Genomic DNA, 22,599 nt, shown 5'->3' on the forward strand with positions numbered 1-22,599 from the left:
GTCGAAAGGGAGTGTGAAGAAGTAAACACTTATTTAATTCCACCCCTTTGCCATAAATTATCAGCTAATATTTAGTCAGCTTCCTTACTGATATAATTTGTAATAAAAAAAAGTGAACAGATTTCTGATATACTATAGACTATAATATCACATCATGAATTTTATTTTTTTTAAATAGAGACATTCACTTAATTTCAATATTCTCCATGCCTTTATAGTTCGGGAAGATCATATTTTTATAACCCTTTTTGAACTGTTTTATGTTTGGACATTGCTTTAATTCCATATTCAGACTGTTCCACAGTTTCACTCCATGAACAGAAACATACTCTGAATATTACCTGGCAGTTCTTTATTTTTTGCTTTGAATAGAATTTGTGCTGTTTGGAATTTCACTAGATCGTCAATTTTCAATATTTCAGACTGCAAAGATACTGAGTTGGTATGTTACCTTTCACAAAGTAAAGGTTGCTTTTTGCTTTCTTTTGCTTTGCTCGGATTTGTTTGGAATAGCTATTTATCCCCTATGATGAAATGAGTCATGGCAGTTTACCCACAATGCATTCTTGGGATATTTTTCAGTAGGATGTGGTATGACTCACCCAATTGAAGTTAAAAACCCCTTTATAGTATCTGAAAACTGTAAGAGCAGCAAAAACACAGCAATTATCTGATAACGCGTCCAACAACTCTCCTGCAGATCCTGCATTTTCTTTGGGATTATTAATTAAATTGTGTCGTAGAGTCTAAAGCAGTGTTTGAAAACTTATGGTCATTTTTGTATGACAGGATCGTCGGTATCAGGTCTCATCTGTTCTCACACCAGCTTCTGTTGCTTTCGGCCACTTTGGTCTCATTCTGTCTCGACATCCTGCAGAGTTAAAAATGAAAAATGATCACGTATGTGACAGCTACTGTATGCAAGTGAGATCGACTGTAAGATCGGAGAGAGAATCCGCAAATGAAGCTAAGTTTGAAAAATGACAGGACTCCGCACGCACACACACATTAAAATATATATATATATTTTTTTAAAGTTGCCTCAACAAAAGGGCAGGCAGGAATTAGCCCCTCTAGCTCCCCCTCCCCCCCCCCCCGCACGTGCCTGATGTGACAATATCCTTTATATCGATATAGTCTATGTTACGTTATAATTATACTTGTGGAGCCACAAGTTTGCCTCTCTTTCGTTCACTTTTGTCTCTACGCAACGTTACTCGGCCTCGCTTCTCCTTCACTGAATACAACTCCCCCTCCCCCATAGCTTCAACTGCAGGCAGCAACCAGAAGGACACGGCAAATCTCCATTAGCGAGTTGTGGGGCTGGACGGCGTCAACGTGTTAGCGAGCTAACCGCGCTAACGAGCTAACCATGCTAATGACATGCAGCCCACAGGGGCTGCACGGCCTAAAATCCTTTCATTTTCTCAAAAGTTGACAGCGCGCCTAATGTATGAATTCTGGTTGTGCTTACTGACCACGAACCGATTTCAGGTGGTACTCAGCAATCTGTCAAAAAATGTTTTACGACTTTGGTAAGCTACGGAGCTGCAGCGCTTGATGAATTGTCGGAGCATTACGGCTACCGTAGTCTGGAGCCTCGCGGAGTAATACGTACTGTGCTTCGACGTAATATTACCGTATTGTGTGTGTATAAGGACCATAAATGGCACCTGTTAAGAGACATGGTTACGAAGCGGATTTCAAACTCACGGCTGTCAGTCACGCAGTAGAAGTTGGGAACAGAGCAGCTGTGAAATCTGTCTTTGTTATTATGCTCAGCGTCTGTTAGTTTACATTTTGACTGCACAATTATGAGCTTTTTGTTATGCACAAAAACAACATTGTTTTCTTTTATTTATGGACCATGATTATTTAATAAATGCTGATAATTTATTTTTGAGTAATTTCTTCATGTAAATCTATGCTGTATGTAAATAAAAATGCCTGTGTGACATCTGGGACACAGTGTGACTAAGAACTCTCTTTTTGTTCTAACTTATGGCTTTAAAAAATATCGAGATATATATCTTATATCGCCACCCAGCTAAAAAATATCGAGATATGAATTTTGGGTCATATCGCCCAGCCCTACTCTAATGTATTCAATAATCCTCTGACCTCAATGTCAGATCTTGGCTCTGTGGCAAAGATGGCAGCCATTGAAGTGTGTTGTTTTTGTTTGTTTTTAGTTGTTTTTACTCTTGTTTAAAAATTTGTCTCTGGCTGTAAAGTGCAGTTGTCAAAAATTATGAATGCTTCTTGGTTCAGTCCCAAGAGGAGACTCTATTTCGCTTGGGGCTGTGACAGGAAAGGCACCCGTGCTAGTTTTAAAATGTGATTAAAGAAAAGCTTGATCACAACAGAGTGCTGGGCATGTTGCTACATGGCAAACGACTGTCTCATAGCTACTAGCTCATTCGTTTGTTACGACATATCCTCTTCCTCTTATCAGGATTGCAGAGGGGGTGGAACCTATCCCAGCTACCATAGGGCGAGTGACAAGGTGCATACAAACTCAACAAAAAAGTAACGAGTCAAATTTTGCAAATGTAGCGGAGTAAAAGTACCGTTTCTTCTTCACAAATGTACTCAAGTAAAAGTAAAAAGAATCATGCAAAAAAGGTACTTTAAAAGTAAAATTTTTTGAAAAACTTACTCAAGAAAATGTAACGGATTAAATGTAACTCGTTACTACCCACCTCTGCTCACGATGCACTGTAGATCATACTATAATCACGATAAAAGCCTTGTTCTTATTTCCTGCTTCTATCACCGTTGCTATGATGTAACTATGTGAATGTTCACGTTGAACCTAAAGTATGAGTTTACACGTCTTCATCTCAGACTTTGGGTCATCTCACTGAGAGTTATATTTTAAATGACTGTAACTCTGTAACACCTTGTTCAACCACAAATCCTCTCACACATTAACAGCTTGTACTTTGACACTTCACTTTTTCACTTTCAGACAGCGTTATATCTGATGAAAGAGCAATTCGGTCACATCAAAAGACAAGTTAGCATTAGGTAACATTAGTCAAACTGAAGCAAGGCCAGACTTCCTGTCTTGCAGAGGTCTGTAGGGAAGCAACGCTCGGCCTTGACCTCAGTAAACAATTTGCTGGTGAGTTCATGGTCTAAAATGGGTTTCCTGTTTCAGATTAACTGGAATAAAAAAAAATATCCCTCTGTTTTCCTCACATCACTTTCAGTGACACTATAAAAGTGACTTTGCTTTAAATTAAATGTTCCTTTCACTGTTGCTATCACTCACACTCAGACATGTTTACTGTTGAGAATGAACTCTCAGCTCAACTGTTTTCACTCTGTACATTGTAACTGTTCAGCTGTCCAAAGCATGTCTGAGCATGTCCATCAGCAGCTCTGTTATACAGGCTGCACAGCAGCCCGTAGATTGTTCCCAGCATCATGAATCTGATATTCCTCAGAGTACGGGATGACTCCAGAGCAAAAGAAATCACAACATGTTGTGTCTGTTTTTGGCTCTGATAAATCCATTTCAATAAAATTGCTCCAAATAACCAAAATTACAGAGGTGTACGTGTTGTCCTCTCAATGTTTTACTGACTCAGTTTCTTTGAACTGTTTTGCAACTTTTACACAAAAACATTTGTTTCCTTTCTTGTGAAGCCTGTTAGTGTGCATGGCTTTTTTTTTTTTTTTTTTTTTTTTACAAGGGTGTGTTCTACAATGCTTGTCTGATGCAAAAGCCTCCTTTCCTCTTACAGCAGTGCACACACACTTGTGCTGTGGTTTTACATCACGTCTCCGTCTTTAGATGGTTATTACTCATAAAGAGCAAAGTGTGTGTGTGTGTGTGTGTGTGTGTGTGTGTGTGTGTGTGTGTGTGTGTGTGTGTGTGTGTGTGTGTGTGTGTGTGTGTGTGTGTGTGTGTGTGTGTGTGTTTTTGTTGGGGTAGGCACCGAGTCAGTCATAAAAGAATTACAACCTAATGCAGACTATCTTACCATAGACCACAACAGAAAGTCTCAGACCAACTTAAATAAACAAAAAGAAAACATTTGTGTTTTTGCAACAAAGCATGCAAATGCAACCGTTTATGCTGTTTTTTGATTTGCTCATTTGTGTTTGGTGTTAATAAGACACGCTGTGGTCTCATCACTGACGCTCAATTAGCTCCTCAAGCGAGAAGCCGATTTTAGAGAGCCACTTTGAGTTTTCCACAAATAAAACACACCATACAAAAAGACAGCCGGCTGGTGATCATTCAGTGCAAATGTGTGCACTTTTTTCTTGTCTTGGGAATGCATCCTTTCAGACTTTGCATCAGCATAAATGCGTCACTTTGAAGTGACATTTCTAAGAATTTTTGCAGAAATTCAGTGAAAAAAAAAACCAGCCTTTAACTGCAATTCATCATCAGCTCCCCTTTAACTTGCTACAGCAGCAAAAAGCATGCTTTTACTTCTGTTTTCGTAACCCAGGTTATTTATTTATTTTTAATTACTTGAACATTTTAAAAAGAGACAGCTGTGTGAATACTGGTGCAGAGAGCCATTGGCAGTTGCTAGACTACCAAACAGGAACTGACTGCATGCAAATAAAACCTTTTTGTTCTGAGTTCTGGGGGAACTGTTATTTGGCAAGTGCACAAAAAAAGACAAAGTAGTGAGTGTGTTGGTATTACATATTTGGTCACTGTGGCTACAGTTTAAATGAAGACAGGAAGCCAAATTGTGAGAACGTGAACAAGACATGTTATTATTGAATTATCTGCAGGACATGACCTGATTTAAATAAATGTCATGTTATTTAAGTAACATTTTAAATGGCCTGTATTCCCATATGGAAAAGAAATAGTAAAAACTTATATGTGATTATTCATGAAAGTGGCTACTTTCATGAGTAAATCATATAAGGCTTACATGATTTACTCATGAAAGTGGCCACTTTCTCATTACTTTCATACATTGTTTTAGTAAGTATCCAAAACATACAAGTTTCATTATATAAATTTTCAAGGGATCTTATATCTGTTTTCACTCTCATATGCTTTTCATACAAGTTTCACACAAGACAGATACAAACTTGTATATATCTTTTCCATATGGGTTTGTATAGCGCTTTACTAGTCCCTAAGGACCCCAAGGCACTTTACACATCCAGTCATCAACACATTCACATACTGGTGATGGCAGCTACATTGTAGCCACAGCCACCCTGGGGCGCACTGACAGAGGCGAGGCTGCCGGACACTGGCGCCACCGGGCCCTCTGACCACCACCAGTAGGCAACAGGTGAAGTGTCATGCCCAAGGACACAACGACTGAGACTGTCCAAGCTAGGGCTCGAAGCGGCAACCTTCCAATTACAACTCTTGAGCCACGATCGTTCCATTTTATAGGTCTTCTCATTCATACAGTGCTGCAGGAGTGCTCAGACGTAATGAGAGGTATAAATAATTGATGTTGTTATGTTTAGGTTTGAATCTGTGAGTCAGTCCTGTGGGGAAATCCATCCATGCTGTACACACATCAAATGTCTGTTAAGCACCACTCTGATGTATTCGCTACCTCATACTTTGTGTTTTCTTGCTATTGCAACACACAGGCCACACTTGATCTGACATTAAAGATAAACTCTAAAATTGAGTTTATAGATGATTATCTGCCTATTACGTCTTATAATGCTAGCTGATACAAACTCCTCTTTAGTTCCCAAAGTCAAACAAACACTTCGCCTGAGAGTAAAACGCTCTAAAATCTGTCATCTTTAATAAAATGATCAGTGTATACCAACAATAAGAGGTTTAACAACAATAACATCCATGATAACAGGATTTATAAAGTTTCATGGAGTTAGAAGTTAGCAGGGAGTTAGCTCGCTAGTTTCAAAATAAGAATCATGTACAGCTCTGCTATCATTTCAGGTATAAATGAAGACAAAAAACTAATAATGTAAACACATTAGCACAGTGAAGCTAGAGGATAAGCGCTAACTTTTCCCCACTCAATAAAAGTTAACATGAGAGTCCCTGATGAACAGAGAGAAATGTGATCGCATGGCAGGAAAAACATGCATAAAACAGACCAAAGTCCAGTCATGGGAACACCTGAGACAATCATCCACAACACGAGGTTAATCATTAATATACTGCTGCATGGTCTGCAATATTCCTGATTCTCAGCTTCATGTACTCATTCAATCTTTGTTAGCCTCAGAGTGATTAGCTTCTAACCTGATTAAATATTTGATGTTTGGCAAACCATGAACTGCTGGGCTGTAGTTACATCACAAGGTTTTAAAAACTGAGCTTTAAAATGTGCTGCTGATGAATAGTGGTGATATCAACTCAGAGAAGCTGACACTGATCACTGACTATTTTTAAGGACCTATTTTTACACTTTGCACCTTCGATCCAGGAGGACGATATCTTGTCCCACTGTATACTTGAGTGTATTTTATTGGGTTGACAATAAAACTCAACTTGACTTGATTCGACTTGCTGTATGTGCTCTTTAATGGACTGCTATGCATTGAGAAGGCTGTTACTGATAGAGCTACCCAAACTGAGCGGCCCCTAATTATGTATTATTTATTGAGATGTGCTCTCATTTGCTTTTGAACTACTCCACGTCTTTACCATTACAGCTGCCAGACTGTTTAGTAGTGAAGCACTAGAGTATTTAAGTTTTTCCACATAAAAAAACAGCTCTGCTTTGTTAGTCTCAAAGGTCAGTCTGTCAGTGATTAAAAACTTTGATGGACTGAATGATCTGTTTGAAGAGACACTTTGGAGTCACAGTGTACAATTGTTGTTGTTGTGTACTAAGATGAATTTAATTGAGAATTTTAAATTTAACAATATTTTGGCCTAAATGCATATTAAGTTGTAATTTTATAGAAATACATGCTTATGGATATCAAGAAGTATTTCTAATGAGTTACAGTGACAGGAAATGCCCATAAATGATTATTTAAATAGTTTACGCTTTTACTATTAATGGAAATGTTCATTAATGGCACAAAAATATGCCAATTACCCAAAAGTTTGTTACCTTCCACAAAAAATACAAGCATTTTACAGAATTTTGTTTCCTAAAGTTTCATTCAGAGCCGATCCCCCCCTTTCTTTCTTTATATAAAAGTGAAGTTGTAATTCACACACGGTTCTTTGTCTTGTTTCGGCTGCTCTCATTGGCGGTCACCACGGGGGTCTCCATCACAGCCTACACCTAGCACAATTTTTGTCCAGTACATCCACTCTCCGTCTGCACCTTGTAGACTTTACATACTGTATAAAAGATGGACATAGTGTGGTAAATCTGCTTCATCTCTCATCTCCAGCTGACCTCAGCAAAAACTCTCCTAAGAAACTTTAGACCTTTTAGCAACCAAAGGGAGGAAAAACCATGTTGTCATGCTCAGCTCATGCTTGCATCATCCTTTTCATCCTTTACAGTAACACGTCATTTGTGACCTTAGAATAAGATTTCCCCCAACGTCCCACATAAATCTTTATACACAGTTCAGTTTCTGCTCTCCATCACATTGACATTTTTAAATGTTACATTCATGAGTGCTTTAACAGACTTTGCTTTTTTCTGATTTTTTTTAATTTATATTGCACACACAGTTAGTGTGTGTTAACATCTGGAGAAGTTTGGGACAGATTCCAGTCAGACTGAGGAAATAAATCCTTTAATTTAAACACTAATCCAATTAGCTCAACACAACAGGAGCAACAACACAAAAGAGTGGGCCACTGAAGCAGACAGCTGTGCAAACACACACACACCCACATGTTGCTGCACTTTTCTGACCCAGTCTCTTGTTTATTTGCTTAAATGAAATGTGATCCACGTAAATGCTCGAGCTGTTATACTTAGAAACACACATCTCTTGTCAGGGCCAGGTTTATGGCCCTCTCCTGGCTCAGAAATACCAATATAAATAAAAATGACCAAAAAAAACAAAAAACAAATTGTAAAAAAAAAGAAAAATCAAAGGAAAATGCATCCATCCTCTTCCGCTTATCCTTATCAGGGTTGTAGCAGACTGGAGCCTATGCCAGCTACCATAGGGCGAGATGCAGGGCACATTTTCCACAGGCCAGCCTGAGGGCTAACACACGAGACAACCATTCGCACTCGCACCTTTGGGAAATATAACCTAACCCCACTAACTGCATGCGTTTGGACTTTGGGAAGAAGCCGGAGTACCCGGAGAGAACCCACACAAACACAGGAGAACATGCAAACTCCACACAGAAAGGCAACAGTGCCAATCACCAGTGCTGCCAACAAAAAATGATAGAAGAAAAATCCTGTTTGGTCCATTTAAACCAAAGCCTTCCTACAACACTCTTCATTCTGGCTCAAAGTTCTAGATTACCCCAGAGTAAACATAATGAAATGATTCAAATTATACACATGAGTGGAATAAAAATAGGAAATAATGAAATCTCTAAGACCAACAATAAAAGCCAGTGAGCTGAAGAACAGAATAAGAAATGAAATGATGATGAGGGAAATTTCTGTGCCAGATTCAAGTAATTTTCTCACACTAACAAAAGCCTTTAATTTCAAACACATTCTCCGAGCTGTAGTTTTCTTTTTGGCTCAAAGACAGCAGCGGTTTAACAACTCGCCCAAACAAACATTGAACAACACCTGTTAACACCTGACATGTTGACATGGAGAGAGAAAGTTTTTTGACTTGCTAAGATAAAAATCAAACCACTCACGCTTCACTAACGTCAAACAACGGTGTTACGTTCATACTTAAGATCGACACAACTGCTAAGTGTTCACATGTTCGCAACTGTGGCTGATTCCTTCTTCAGCCAGCCATCCATACACATCCTCATCAGTACAAACTGTTCAGCTTTGTGAAAGACATCACAGTTATAAACCAGATGACTGTAAAAACCTGATCAACAGGTTACATGTTCACACATGTCTTTACAGCTGTTTCAGGCCAAAATAATTGCTACCACAGTGGTGTCGGGGTGTTCCTGTTATTTCCTTTGATGTTGCTGTGAATTCGGTGCTTTGTTACATTCTTCAGTCTTTGGTTCTACTGAAGAGTTTCAGCAGAATACAGATTATTATTTTAACCTGTGTCTTTATGATGGTCTTCATTTTTGCTTTGTTCATTGCTTGTGGGATTTTTTTCGGACTTGATTGTCTCCAGTGTTTTGCTTTGAGTTTCACACATTGTCTGTACCTGTGTCTTTTACCTAGCTATTCACACTTTCCTGATTACCCAATATTACTGTTTAAAAGTCTCAAGCACTTTTGCTTTCTTTGTAGCATGTTCAAAAATGCACAGTATTTAAGGCAAAAACAGAGTTTGTATAATTCTAAAAAGCTTGAAAGTCAATAGTTGGTATGGCCACCTTTATTCTTCAACAATAGGCTGAAGGCCGAAGGTGTGTCAGGTTTTTCCCCGGGATCCTCAGCTGTAGATAGTTTTTTTTTGTTTTGGCCTGCCATAGTTGGAAGCATTTGGCATCAGAAACGGGCATTTCTAAACAAAAGGCTGGCCCAACCCTTTTAAATACAGGAGGGGCAAAAATAAATTAAATTAATAACACGTAGTGGATGGTTCTCTGATGCAGATCCAGCAGAACGAGTTCCCACCAAGCGTACACCTAACTTGGTAGCAAGTGAAACTGACAGTTGCAATGCATGTACAGGAAATATGGAAACATTTATTGTATATGCAGTGAAATGGAACCCGAGGGAGGCACCTGAACCTTCAGCTAATACATTTATTATTAAAAAATGAAGGTAACCAGTTTGAAATACTGACTTCCAGAAACCTCCCATACCTATTTCCCACATGTATTGCTTTCATTGAACAACTACAGAGTGCTTTAAAAGCCAACGTGTTTCCTTAATGATGGTTTGACCTGTTTGGATTTCATTAACAGTAAATCCAACACGCTGCTCAAATTCCAGGTGTTCTAAACTTCATTGTGATCTTGAAACAGATCAGAATTTGATCTCAGGTTAAGTTATTCTGTAGAAAAGCTGAAGGTGCATTTGTCTGCTTTCTACAAAGCGATGCCACAGCTAATATGGGCGTGGTGTTAAACAACTAGCTGTGCAAACAGGATGTGTGCAGAAGTGTATCTATATGGTTGATCAGTGGTGTCAAAGAGGAAAATGTTGGTTTGTGGTACGAGTGGAGTCAGAGGAATAATTAGATCTACGATCTTAACACAAATATAGATTTTCATGACCTGGACACAGCAACCTTTGTTTACTGTTATTTCTGAAAAGGTGTTGTCACAACCTCTGACGCATTGGCACGGATACACGGACAATATAAACAAACATAAACAGTTACCACCAAAACAAGTTAAACTGGAACACCAGCAGGTTGATATTATATGGTGCAGATATCATTAACATTATGTTGGGATCATGTGGTTCTGGTTTAATCACAAAAAACCACAGAGACTCAGTGTTGAGATAAAATGATTTTTAATGTTTATTCTATGAGTAAAATGTTGCAAAAAGGAAAATGAATTTTTAAACAAAAAAGGATGTTAAAAAATAAATTTTTTGGAAATATTTAGATTTTTTAATGCTGGCATTCATTTGAACTGAGGTGACCTCTCTTTTCTCAGGACTCAGATAAAGTACAAATAAAAATCACTGTTGCAATAATTAGTGACCTGAAAGCAAAGCACAGCCACAGAAACTACAGATAAAATGACAAACTTTACTTCCCCAAATCATACAGCTCCCACATAGTTCCTCCTTAACCAACTCCCAAACGAGCTGAAATTCTGCTGAAAAGAGAAACACAATATGATATAAATAAAAGTGATTAAAAGTCCCCCAGGCCGTCTATCCCCACTGAGATACTGCTGTGGCAGCAGAAGCAGCACACTAACACAGGCTGAAATGATATGTGCACAGTAGACAGCGGCGTCGAACAAAAAGCTATTACATCTCTATGACCACATCCAATACCTTAATACAGTTTGTAGAAATTTCTCTTCCCCTCTTGGGGAGTCTTAAAAATATATTTTAAAATTTCCGTTAGACGTTTTTTTCAAACCATAAAAACAAGTTTACATTCAGGATCTCACTGTGCCCAACGTGTATTATCGCGGGACCGTCATTCTACTGGATTTCATCCGTAACCCGGCTCCTAGAACGCGGAAGGTCGTTCCTCGGGAACGCCGCGGGACATGACAAATCGTCGGGATGTTACGCCTCAGGAGTTCATTATTTTTATTTTGATAGGTGAAAAAAGATGAAAAAAGAGTCTAAATCTTTTTGGACTATATATATATATATATATATATATATATATATATATATATATATATATATATATATATATGCAGTAAATAAATATGTGGAGACAAAAAAAAGAAACATTGAAGCTATTCTTGCATTAAAACAGTGTTTTTGTTTTTACTGTGATTATTTATTGTGAGCAGCAGGAAACTACCTGCAGGATTAAACGGGAGGAGGTGTTGCAGTAAATTTTGTCTCCCTGCACAATCCATGACTTTTCAAATAAACTTTATTTAAACAGTTTTTCTGTTTAAGTGTAATTACTGAAGTTTTTTTCTGTTTTTTCTCCCTCACGCAGGCTCAGTGAGAACCATCCACACATGGACACGGCTGCAGAAGTCTCCGCAACACCAGTGCTGGAGGAGGCGCAAGAGGAGAAAGAGAAGACAGCATGATGAGGTTCCGCCTGTGCGCATGGTGTTTTCACTGATGTCAGGCAGTTGCAGAATATGTGATAGGTGCGTTACAGCTGGAAAATCTGCTTAATCTGGAGTTTCGGAGCACAAATCGCAACAATTTAGCAGAAATTTGACGTAGACGGCTTAAAAAACGTGGATTTTTAAATTTGGGGGTTGAAATAACATTGTAAACACACATAAACACAGCCGAGATATATTTAAAAAATATTTCTCATAGTATGTGCATTATTATTATACTGAACTTTTTAAAGCGGAAATGACTGCCTCTTGGCTTCCGTTTACTGGGATACGTGAGCCAGGAGTGTCTAGCTAGCTGGAAAACTAGAAGTAATAAGTAAATATAAAATTTATTTTGGGCATCTGGGAGGGATAAAGAAACGGCATGAACAGTTTAATCAGGTCAGTAATGAAACCGACAACGACTGGGCCATAAAATGAGTGTGATGGGTCATCGAGGCTAACTACGTAGTTCAGCGTTAGCCGTTTTCTTTTAGCTTAAGCTACTTCCGGTAACTGGCCAACTTTAAAGAAGTCAAACAAGACAAACAGAATTTCTCTGAATTAACTGCAGATAAACGAGCTTCTCCTCATATAACCAGCTCACAGGGAGCCGCTTTAACTCCTGCCGCTTCTCCGCTAACTCATTTCACTCCATCGTCTTTAAGTTTGAAGTTAAAAACACGTCGAGATAACATTTTTAGATGAATAACACATGGTGAAACCCTGGATCACGGATGATTTTTAAAAACTGAAAAAATCCAGACAATACTTCAGTTTTCTCTCATTTACGCTTAAAACTCCCTTTCTTAATAATAATTTTAAAAAAGCCCAACTTAACACCAAGAAAATATTTTATGAAGGTTTAACGTTCACGTTTTTGGCAGTTTTTCCTTGAAAATGAAAAGACGAGTCCACTCTTTTGACTTTTACTTTTAATCTAGTTTAAGTTTTACTTTGGAAGGATTTTATATAATTAAAATGCTATTTCATTTTATGTTTTTACCTCTAATGCTTCATTATGGGTTGAATTTTCGTTTAAATACTCAATACTGCTGTTTCTGCACTTGAGCTTCACTGAACCTGCTCGTTGACATTCCTGGATTTGTTGGATTTCAGTATCATCAGCTGTGTCACAGGAGTTACACTGAAACCTGGGTGTCTTTCTTTGTCTCCACAGCCTGACGGTGTTCCTGCTGTGGAATCAGAGCGTGGGTGAGTCTAGCATAAAAAAACCTTTTTACTAGGGCTGGGTATCGTCACTGATTTCTAGAATCGATTCAATTCCAATTCACAAGGTCCCGAATCGATTTGATCCACGATTCGATTTAATTCGATTTGATTTGATTCGATTTAAATCTGGGAAATTTTGACAGTCAGAAATATAATTCAGATCAGTACATTTACATATTTTTGTATCAATAAAAAGGAAGCTGACACACGCAAGACTTTATCAAAGGTGTGAGCATCACAGTAGATGCCTTTGTGTCAAAGTAGCTGAAGATAAAACACAGAAAAACATGAAGGTGATTTTCCTGTTCTGGGATTTTATAAAAATATTCTGCAGTACATCAAAAACGAAAGAAAACCATTAATCAACATATGAACATTACCTCTGAAGTTACAGCGGTTTTATTAGAGACACGTCTAAGCATTTTGCATAATTTTAAAAAGTTTAAATTTGTTCAGTATTGAACAGCAGAAATGAGGTTTTCTTTTCGGAAGAATGTAAAAGGGAAAAAAACAGCGGCCAACAGCGCTGTAAACAACGGTAGTCTTGTGGGTAACAAGCAAGCGAATAATGAAGAAAACAGAGAGAGAGAGAGCTGTGCATCGTGGTGGAAGCAAAACAGTAAAAGTCAGAGTGAATTCATGACGATGTTTATGTGAAGCGTTTGGATCTTCTTTTGCTGCTGGTTTGGTCAATATTGTTTGGAGAGAGATCAAACTAACAGCTTTAGAATCGGCTCATAAAGGGCGTGAACACAAAGCGCGGACCCGCCGACAGATCAGAATCAGCGAGCTGTCGGCTTTCAGCCCCGACTGTGAGAAAGGCGACATCTAACTGATTCTGATCCGCGGGTCCGCGCTGTGTGTTTACGTCTATGTGCAGAATCCGTGTACCTGCTCTCATTTACTGTCTTAGTTGTTTGGTGGTTGTTGAAATTTTGTGATCTTTCACCTGAGATTCTGGCATTTCGGGCAAAATAAATTTATATTAAAAAATCGATTCAGGATTTTAATGAATCGATTTTATGTTATCCAAGCCAGAATCGATTTTAATCGATGAATCGATTATAAAAACCCACCCCTGCTTTTTACAGTCTAAAGTTTGGATGGATGTCATGACTTCTGTGAAATTTGAGCTTAGAATAGAATAATCCTTTAATTGTCCCACAAGGGGAAATTTGGGTGTAACAGCAGCAAGAAAGACAAATATACAAACAAACAGTACACAAGAGTTTCTAACATCAGATATTTCTTCAGGTATGCTTTTTTTTTTTTTTAAAAGGCCGATCCACTCACTTTCAGCCCTCCCTCACAAACACACATGAAAGTCTGACTGCATGTTTAATATTAACGTCTGAAACAGTGTTAAAAATAAAACCCTGACGTTTTTACCGGCCCTTCTGAACATAAAGTGAATCAATTGATTTGATTGGTAATTTATCTCAACATGTGAACAATATACAAGTACATTTAGAAAAGAAAATAAGAGAGAGAAAAAATACTATACAAATTACATACAAAAAAACGTTCTGATTAATTTACATGTTGAAAGGGATTAATTAGAGGAATTAAAATCCATTAAAATGTTAAATTAATAAAATAAAACTCAGTTTCATATCAAGCAATCTGAAACCTCTTGTTATCCCCACCACAGCGCTGCTTTACATACATAGGCTGTGTGTACTTCTTAAAAATGGTTAAATGGTTCAGAAGAACTATAATAGTATTTTTTTTTTTTAACATGAAGTTTTTAGTCACAAAAATTAGTAAACGCTTTTTTCATTCAGCTTTCACGCTGGATCGAACAAATATGACAAATGATACCACAAAAGCAAAAACATCAGCAGAAATTAGAAAAAGAGTCTGGGGTTAGATTAAACACGGGCATATTTTCACAAGTGGATTACTTGCTCATTTCATGTACGAAGTCTTCTGAGGCCAATACATAACGGCGTGATCAGCAGTCAAGATTCTAACTGTAATGCAATGATGGCTACAGGCAAGCAGGGGTCAGACGGTCAGCATGCTGACAGCCAGAGTGAATGCTGCAAGATTTGTGACACATGAAAATGCTACTCTGTGGCAGTTTTAATGCCTCTTTGTATATTTAAACCTAGCCTGAATTAAGTTTATCAGTCAGCTTAACCTCAGACTACTCCTGAGCGATGTCCCTGCTTTCAAAGTCAGTCTCAAAAATGAAAACATTAGTTTAATGTTGCATTTCTGTGAAATATAGCACTGGTCACTAGTTGCTTTTGAAGTTTTTTATTTTCAAATATGGGACTTCAACACTTGAATTATTATTAATTTATATATTTATTTCATATTTTAACTAGCCAGTAGTGAAGACATTTATTAACGGATCTGTCTCAAATTGGAGACTCGGGGTGTTCTCTCACCTCAGTGTAGTTTTTCTTTGGTTCAGTGTTGGTTCTCCTTGTGTGTCAGGGTAATTTAAGATATTTAAACACAGTGTAATTAAATGTTTCCACCAAAAAAAAGAAAGACCTAAAACAGAAAACAGCTCTATGTGGTTAAGTATTGCGGTTTCAGTTCCTAGTCAGGTGTGAATCTTCTTCCTCTTTCTGGTTTCCTGCTGTTCATGTTCTTGTTGCGTTGCATCAGTTGAGCTGAACAAACATGAGAAGCATGCCATGGAAAGTCTGTGTGGCCCTCCAAAATAAACCAAAATTAAAACTGTGCAGTCATTAGAGAGTAGTTTGAGTGAGTTGGCAGTTCCTACTGACTAGTGTGGTCATTTTCTGAACGTAAACGGCTCGTCTCATTGTGGTACCTGCATGTACGGCAGCATGAGACAGACAGGAAAGTGGAAGATGTGAAAGAGTGGAAAATTTCTGGGCTTGGCAATTGTTGTTCCCTTTGTGGACAGAAGAGGATTTAGATCCAGTTTAGTTAGTGTATGTTTCCATGTGAGCAAAGAGCAGAGATGAGCAGGGAGTCTGTTGATACTGTGGCTACGCAATCACTTCTTCATACAGTGATGCACACAACAAAGAGGCTGCAGGGTGGCCGGAGAGTCATTAACGACATGGTTTTTTTAGGGTTCCAAATGGTCTGAGACCGTCCAACAGACTCCATGCCATCAATTGGCTAATCAGTGGCGTCACTCGATAAATCATGAGAGCGTCTCCTTCACCTAAATCAGGTATACCATCATCTCGGCGTCCATGTTGCATACAAATGACATCACAAGACACTTCCCTACGTTGCTATAACAACCCGATGTGCTTTAGGTTGTACTCGATTGTAATGGAAAAAAAGAGTCGTGCCACGTTGGGCCTGTCCCAGTAGGTACTATGGAAAAAAAAAACCCTAAAGACTGTGCAGAAAATCAGGATCCTGTTACCGTCTTTATGACTGGATTTATTACAAATGAATTAACCTTTATAATGTAAGCAGGTTGCCTGGAATTATTTTCTAGTTTCAGCTGTAAAATTATCATAAAATAATCTGTGAGTGTGTGGTTTTCTCCCTTGTTTATCACCAGCTCCAGGCCTGTGCTGAATACATGAAAGAATGGCGCCCCTCCAAATAAACAAAGAACAAACAAAAACAAAGATAAAATCCATAAAACTACAGTAAAGAAAAGTGAAATCACAGGAAAGAACAGAGGACAAAAATCAGTACAAATACATAAAAAAAGAGAAAAATCACAGCAAAATAACAGTAGAAAAACAAAAACGATAAAAAAACAGGGTAATAAAAATAAAAACACTCCCAAATTTTCCACAGATCTCTGTTACACTTAGTGATTAACTGACCTGTAAACCAACTGGGGATGCTGGACTCACATCAATTATTTTTATCATGTATTTGTTTTTAGTTTTTATGGTTCAAAGAATTATACAACTAGTGTGTCAGCTTATAAGCAATAAGCCTGGCTGCCAGAAAGTCTTTTTAGCTTGACAATGAGAAACTGAATGGGGGGGAGGGGCAAGGGGGGGGGAGGCATGCTTGCGCTTCATCCAGAATATTCCTGGCAATCTCAGAGTGGACTCTGTGGGAAAAGAAACATGCATTAAAACAAATGTTATATTTGAAGTCAGTGTAAAAAAAAAAAAAAAAAAAAAAAAAAAAAAAAAAAAACCTAAAGAGCTGAAGTTCCCAGGTTTTTCTTGCTGATAAAACCCATTCATACCACCCTAAAGTAACTAACAGAACAGGGGCTATCATTTCATTTCAGTCTGTACAATCAGCCATTAAAACATTTTATATAATTTTCCATGTTGATTTCTTACAGTTTACGAGTTGCTCTGATAAATGTCTCCCACTTACTACAGCAGGATGTTTTCTAACATGTAGGAAAACTGAAGAATATTATTGAAATGACACTTATTTTTTTCCTAAATGAAATCATCTCAGCTAAATGTGTAGTTAAACTTCACTGACAGACAGGACAGTTTCACTGGTTCGGACCACCTCGGATAAAAATGGGCTGTACGTCACCCTAATGAGTTTGATGTTCCTGCTTTACAGAGTAACAACCAGTGGAAAAGAAGCAGGATTTGTCAGATTCTGTACAAATCAGCTCCACACAGACAGATCTTCTGGCAGCTTATCTTTGTTTTTATTAAGTTAATTGTGTGAACACCCTCGTTTTGAACTCCACACACTAAAGTCACCACAGTTTAAATCCACTTTAACATTTGGCAGGTTAAGTGTTGAAGTCCCAAACCTTTATTTTATTTTTTTATTCACTTTTATTATTTTATACATTTTCCTTTGTTTATGAAGAGAAAAAAAGTTCAGTTTGATCTGATCTGCCTCAGGTTTAGTTTATTGTAATAGCCTGCCTTCACATTCATGATTCTGATCTCTGGTATTTGCAGATATTTAAAGATGAACTATTTCTAAGACCTGACTCACCTTTATGCAGAGGTCTGTAATCATGTAGGTCAGTGCCATTTAGTGAAGTATTTAGCTGATGAAGGACTTTGATTAAATCAAATCAAATCACTTTTATTGTCACATCACATGTGCAGGTACATTGGTACAGTACATGTGAGTGAAATTCTTGTGTGCGAGCTTCACAAGCAACAGGGTTGTGCAAAATACAATAATGTAAACAAGCAAAATACAAGAATGGCTAAATCTGAAACTAATAAATATATGTACAATATATAATAGTATATGCATTTCTGGATGTGTATACTAAATGTTTTTCTACGTGTGTGTGTGTGTGTGTGTGTGTGTGTATACACATTTTTTACAAATTAAATAGAGTAAAAATAAAATATATAAAATATACAGAGTTGAATATGTGCAAAACAAGTGGCATTTATATACAGTGTGGAGTGCATAATGTTGAAGTTCCAGTAGTGAAGCTGAGGTGTCTATGACGTGTTCAGCAGTCTGATGGCCTGATGGAAAAAGCTGTCTCTCAGTCTGCTGGTACGGGACCGGATGCTGCAGAACCTCCTTCCTGATGGAAGTAGTCTGAACAGTTTATGGCTGGGGTGACTGGAGTCCTTGATGATCCTCCCCGCTTTCCTCAGGCACCGCTTCCTGTAGATGTCTTGGAGGGAGGGAAGCTCACCTCCAATTATCCGTTCAGAGCACCGCACTACTCGCTGGAGAGCTTTGCAGTTGTAGGCGGTGCTGTTGCCATACCAGGTGGTGATGCATCCAGTGAGGATGCTCTCAATGGCACAGTGATAGAAGGTCCTGAGGATGCGGGGGCTCATGCCAAATCTTTTCAGTCTCCTGAGAAAGAAGAGGTGCTGCTGCGCCTTCTTCACTGTTTTGTTTGTGTGTACTGACCACGTAAGATCCTCAGCCAGATGTACACCAAGGAACCGGAAGCTGCTCACTCTCTCCACAGCAGCGCCGTTGATGGTGATGGGGGTGTGTACTTCTCTGCACCTCCGGAAGTCCACTATCAACTCCTTTGTCTTTGCGACGTTGAGGGTGAGATGGTTGTCTTGACACCAGTGGGTCAGGGCGCTGACCTCCTCCCTGTAAGCCGTCTCATCAAAGTTGGTGATAAGACCCACCACTGTAGTGTCGTCCGCAAACTTCACAATGATGTTGGAGTTGTTAGTGGCCGTGCAGTCGTAGGTGTAGAGTGAGTACAGGAGAGGGCTCAGTACACACCCCTGTGGAGCACCAGTGTTCAGTGTGATGGGGGATGAGGTGATGCTGCCCAGTCTGACCACTTGGCGTCTGTCAGACAGGAAGCTAAGGATCCAGCTGCAGAGGGAGCTGCTCAGTCCTAGATCCTGCAGTTTCCTGTCCAGCTTCGAGGGAACGATGGTATTGAATGCTGAGCTGTAATCTACAAACAGCATCCTCACATACGTGTCTCTCTTCTCCAGGTGTGACAGGGCAGTGTGTAGTGTCAGGGCTATGGCATCATCAGTGGACCTGTTGTGGCGGTATGCAAACTGTAGAGGGTCCAGTGAGTCGGGTAGTGCAGAGCAGATGAAGTCCCTGACCAGCTTCTGGAAGCATTTGCTTACGATGGGGGTCAGGGCTACAGGTCGCCAGTCGTTCAATGAGGAGATGGTGGAGGATTTGGGTACAGGGACGACGGTGGCCATTTTGAAGCAGGCTGGGACTACAGACAGAGAGAGGGAAAGGTTGAAGATGTGCGTGAACACTCCAGCCAGCTGAGCCGCGCATGACTTGAGGACGCGGCCGGGAATCCCGTCCGGACCAGTAGCTTTGCGCACGTTCACCTTCCTGAAGCACTTCCGCACATCCTCCTCAGACACAGTGTGCGCACTGACGTCATCCGCGGTGCGCACACTGTCCGGTCTCATGGTGTTCGCTGCGTCGAATCTAGCGTAGAATACGTTTAGATCCTCACACAGAGAGGCCGTGGTCTGCGGTGTGCTGGTTTTCCCTCTAAAGTCTGTGATCGTGTTTAGTCCCTGCCACATACTCCGAGGGTTGTTAAACTGTTGCTCCACCCTGTCCCTGTACTCACGTTTGGCTGCTTTGATCGTCTTCCGGAGTTGGTAATGTGCGTGTTTGTAGTCCGATGTGTTCGCGGAGGCAAAGGCGGTGCTCCGTGCCGCGCGAACATCTCCGTTAATCCAGGGTTTTTGATTTGGGAAGGATTTAACTGTTCTGGATGGGACGACATCTTCCACGCATTTTCTGATAAATCCGCAGACTGAGTCTGTGTACTCATCAATGTCCCTAGCAGCCACGTGAAACATTTCCCAGTCCGCGTGATCAAAACAGTCCCGCAGCGTAGATTCCGATTGGTCCGTCCAACAGTGTACCGCCCTCCGGGTTGGAGCTTCCCGTTTCAGCTTCTGCCTGTAGGCGGGCAGGAGCAGGATGGAGCAGTGATCTGATTGGCCGAATGGGGCGCGGGGGAGGGCTTTGTACGCATCCCGGAAAGAGGTGTAGCAGTGGTCAAGTAGCCGGTCTCCACGAGTGTTGAAATGGATGTGTTGGTGGAGTTTGGGTGAGACTTTCTTCAGGTTTCCCTTATTAAAGTCTCCGGCTGTGATAAACGCTGCCTCTGAGTGTGCGGTTTCCTCGCTGCTGATCGCGCTGTACAGTTCCCTGAGTGCTCTGTCAGTGTCGGCTTGTGGGGGTATGTAAACAGCCGTAATGATCACTGCTGTAAATTCCCTCGGTAGCCAGAATGGCCGGCACTTAATCATCAGGTACTCCAGGTCCGGTGAGCAGAAGGATTTGACCGGGTGCACGTTCGCATAATCACACCAGCTGTTGTTGATCATGAAACACACACCACCGCCTCTCCCAGTAAGATCCTGTGACCTGTCCGCGCGATGCACAGAGTTACAGTTACAGTTAGGAAAAGAGGGAAGCTGTTCTTGGCTTCAGCTTGCGGCCCCTCAGTCTCAGGACAGACATTAACAGCTGAATCAGATTAATTAATGCTAAAATACTGCTCATGTTCTTCCTCTGCTGTGAGATTTTCCCTGTGCTCAAAGTCACATGATGTTTGCAGGTCACTCACTCACAGCACTGAGCATGAATTACACAGTGCAGCAGCATTTACTGAGTATTCCCATCATCGTCTGGCAGATTTTAATCACAGTAAAAATTTACAGTCCTCTGCATATTTAAAGACATTCATGAGGGTTTACTAAGCAGGAGAACATCCAGTGAGTGTTTTATGTGTTTAAGGTTTTTCCAAACAACAGACTGATTCCATAAATTGGCTTGTGATGATTTGGTTCAGAGGACAGAAGTTTATCCAGAGAAAAACTGGAACATTAAGTTTTTTAGTCTGTTGCTTAAACAGTGAGCTAAAGCACAGAGCTGTGGTGAAGCTGTGCACAGGTAATCTGTAACTCACCTGTCCTGTCGTCCTGCAGTCAGCAGCCAGTCTGTGAGGACCGGCTTCATCGGGGGTGAGGTCCTCCTGCCCTGCGTCTACTCTGAAAAGCTGCCCAAGGAGGTCAACGCCTTCTGGAGGGACAAGGATGACAATGTTGTGTTGGACATCTTCAACGGCAGAGAGGGTAAAATGGATCCAAAGTTCAAAAGTCGCGTGTTCAGCTTTCCAAACCAATACGAGACTGGAAACTTCTCCATCCTTATAAAGGGCCTGAGGGCAGACGACGCCGGCCCGTATGACTGCTACATCACCAAAGTGGACTATCAGACCAAGATAACTCTGAAAGTCACAGGTCAGTTCAGCAGCACGAGCACCTTATTAGGAACACCTCAGTGTTTGTGCAGCAGCAGCTCAGGGGTCTTTGAAAAGTGCAGAAAATGATCATGCTGCTGTGAATAGAAATCAGGACACGTTTCCTCTTTAGATCTAATTCAGTGCAGAAACTGTTCACAGTAAGTGTCGATGAAATCTCGAGCTCACAAAGAGCTGACTGCTGCACAAAAATCCTCTTTATTAATCCATTCTCTCTCTGAACAAATACACGTGCTGCAAATCTAGCGTGCAACTCTTATTATCCTGTTGTTGTGGTGCCTGACTCTTTCCACATTATAAAATTATGACATCACTACAATGTGATTTGTGTCTTGCAAGTGTTGAAGCTGGACACCATTAGTTTTATTGCTGCAGAAACAACAACAACGCAACAATATCAGATCGAGTCAAAGCTGGAGTTGGTGGCTCGTTATGTATCTGCTGCGTCCATGTGGCCCTATATGTGTCACAGATAAACAGCATGAACCCTGATCAGTGAGTGTGAGCTCAGGTATGGGGATAAAAACTTTTTCAACTGCTTGTGGCTCGTGCAGCAGGTCAATATCAGGTGAAACTTGAACTCAGACAGCACCAGACTCCATTCAGATTTTCCCCAATTTAAGAGGCTTTTTAAAAATATCCTCCGTGTCCTGCAGGTGAACATGAGTTTGGTTATCAGACTATTAAGCAGCCCCATCAGTGGCTCTGTGCTGCAACACTGCCACCTGCTGGACTGCACCTACACCTGTGAACACATTTGAATCTTTAAAGAGTTCCAGTGTCGTGTTTGCCTTTTAAATATTGTTCACTTTTCATATTAAAAAAAGTAAAAACAAAAACTTAAATCTGAATCTAAAATCCAAAGCAGCACTACAAGAGGAAGAAAATAATTTTATTAGCTTTTTTTTTTTCCTTTTTTTTGTTCGTTTCTGATCTTCCCACAATATTTTAGTATTCCACTGTCAGGCGTGTTTTTAGAAGCAGCATACAG

The 22,599-nt window shown here is 39.9% G+C and overlaps 1 protein-coding gene across 3 annotated transcripts in view; it reads left to right on the forward strand.

The window, feature by feature from the left end:
- The window catches only part of LOC146641739 (T-cell surface glycoprotein CD4-like), a 33,197-nt gene that overhangs the window by 5,665 nt on the left and 4,933 nt on the right, over positions 1-22,599 (forward strand). The window contains exons 2-4 of one of the 3 annotated variants that reach the window (XM_085397588.1): positions 11,605-11,764; positions 12,903-12,937; positions 21,274-21,588. In XM_085397588.1, coding sequence (XP_085253714.1) covers positions 11,721-11,764; positions 12,903-12,937; positions 21,274-21,588 — 394 coding nt within the window. In that variant the 5' untranslated portion in view covers positions 11,605-11,720. Of the gene's footprint in view, positions 1-11,604; positions 11,765-11,963; positions 12,125-12,902; positions 12,938-21,273; positions 21,589-22,599 lie in introns of those variants that run through there. The other 2 variants (XM_085397587.1, XM_085397589.1) reach the window with 2 other exon arrangements.

This window comes from Rhamphochromis longiceps, linkage group LG23, assembly GCF_057381845.1.
Source record: "Rhamphochromis longiceps isolate RC_006_pf linkage group LG23, R_longiceps_female_GT1.1, whole genome shotgun sequence".
Classification (NCBI taxonomy): Eukaryota; Metazoa; Chordata; class Actinopteri; order Cichliformes; family Cichlidae; genus Rhamphochromis; species Rhamphochromis longiceps.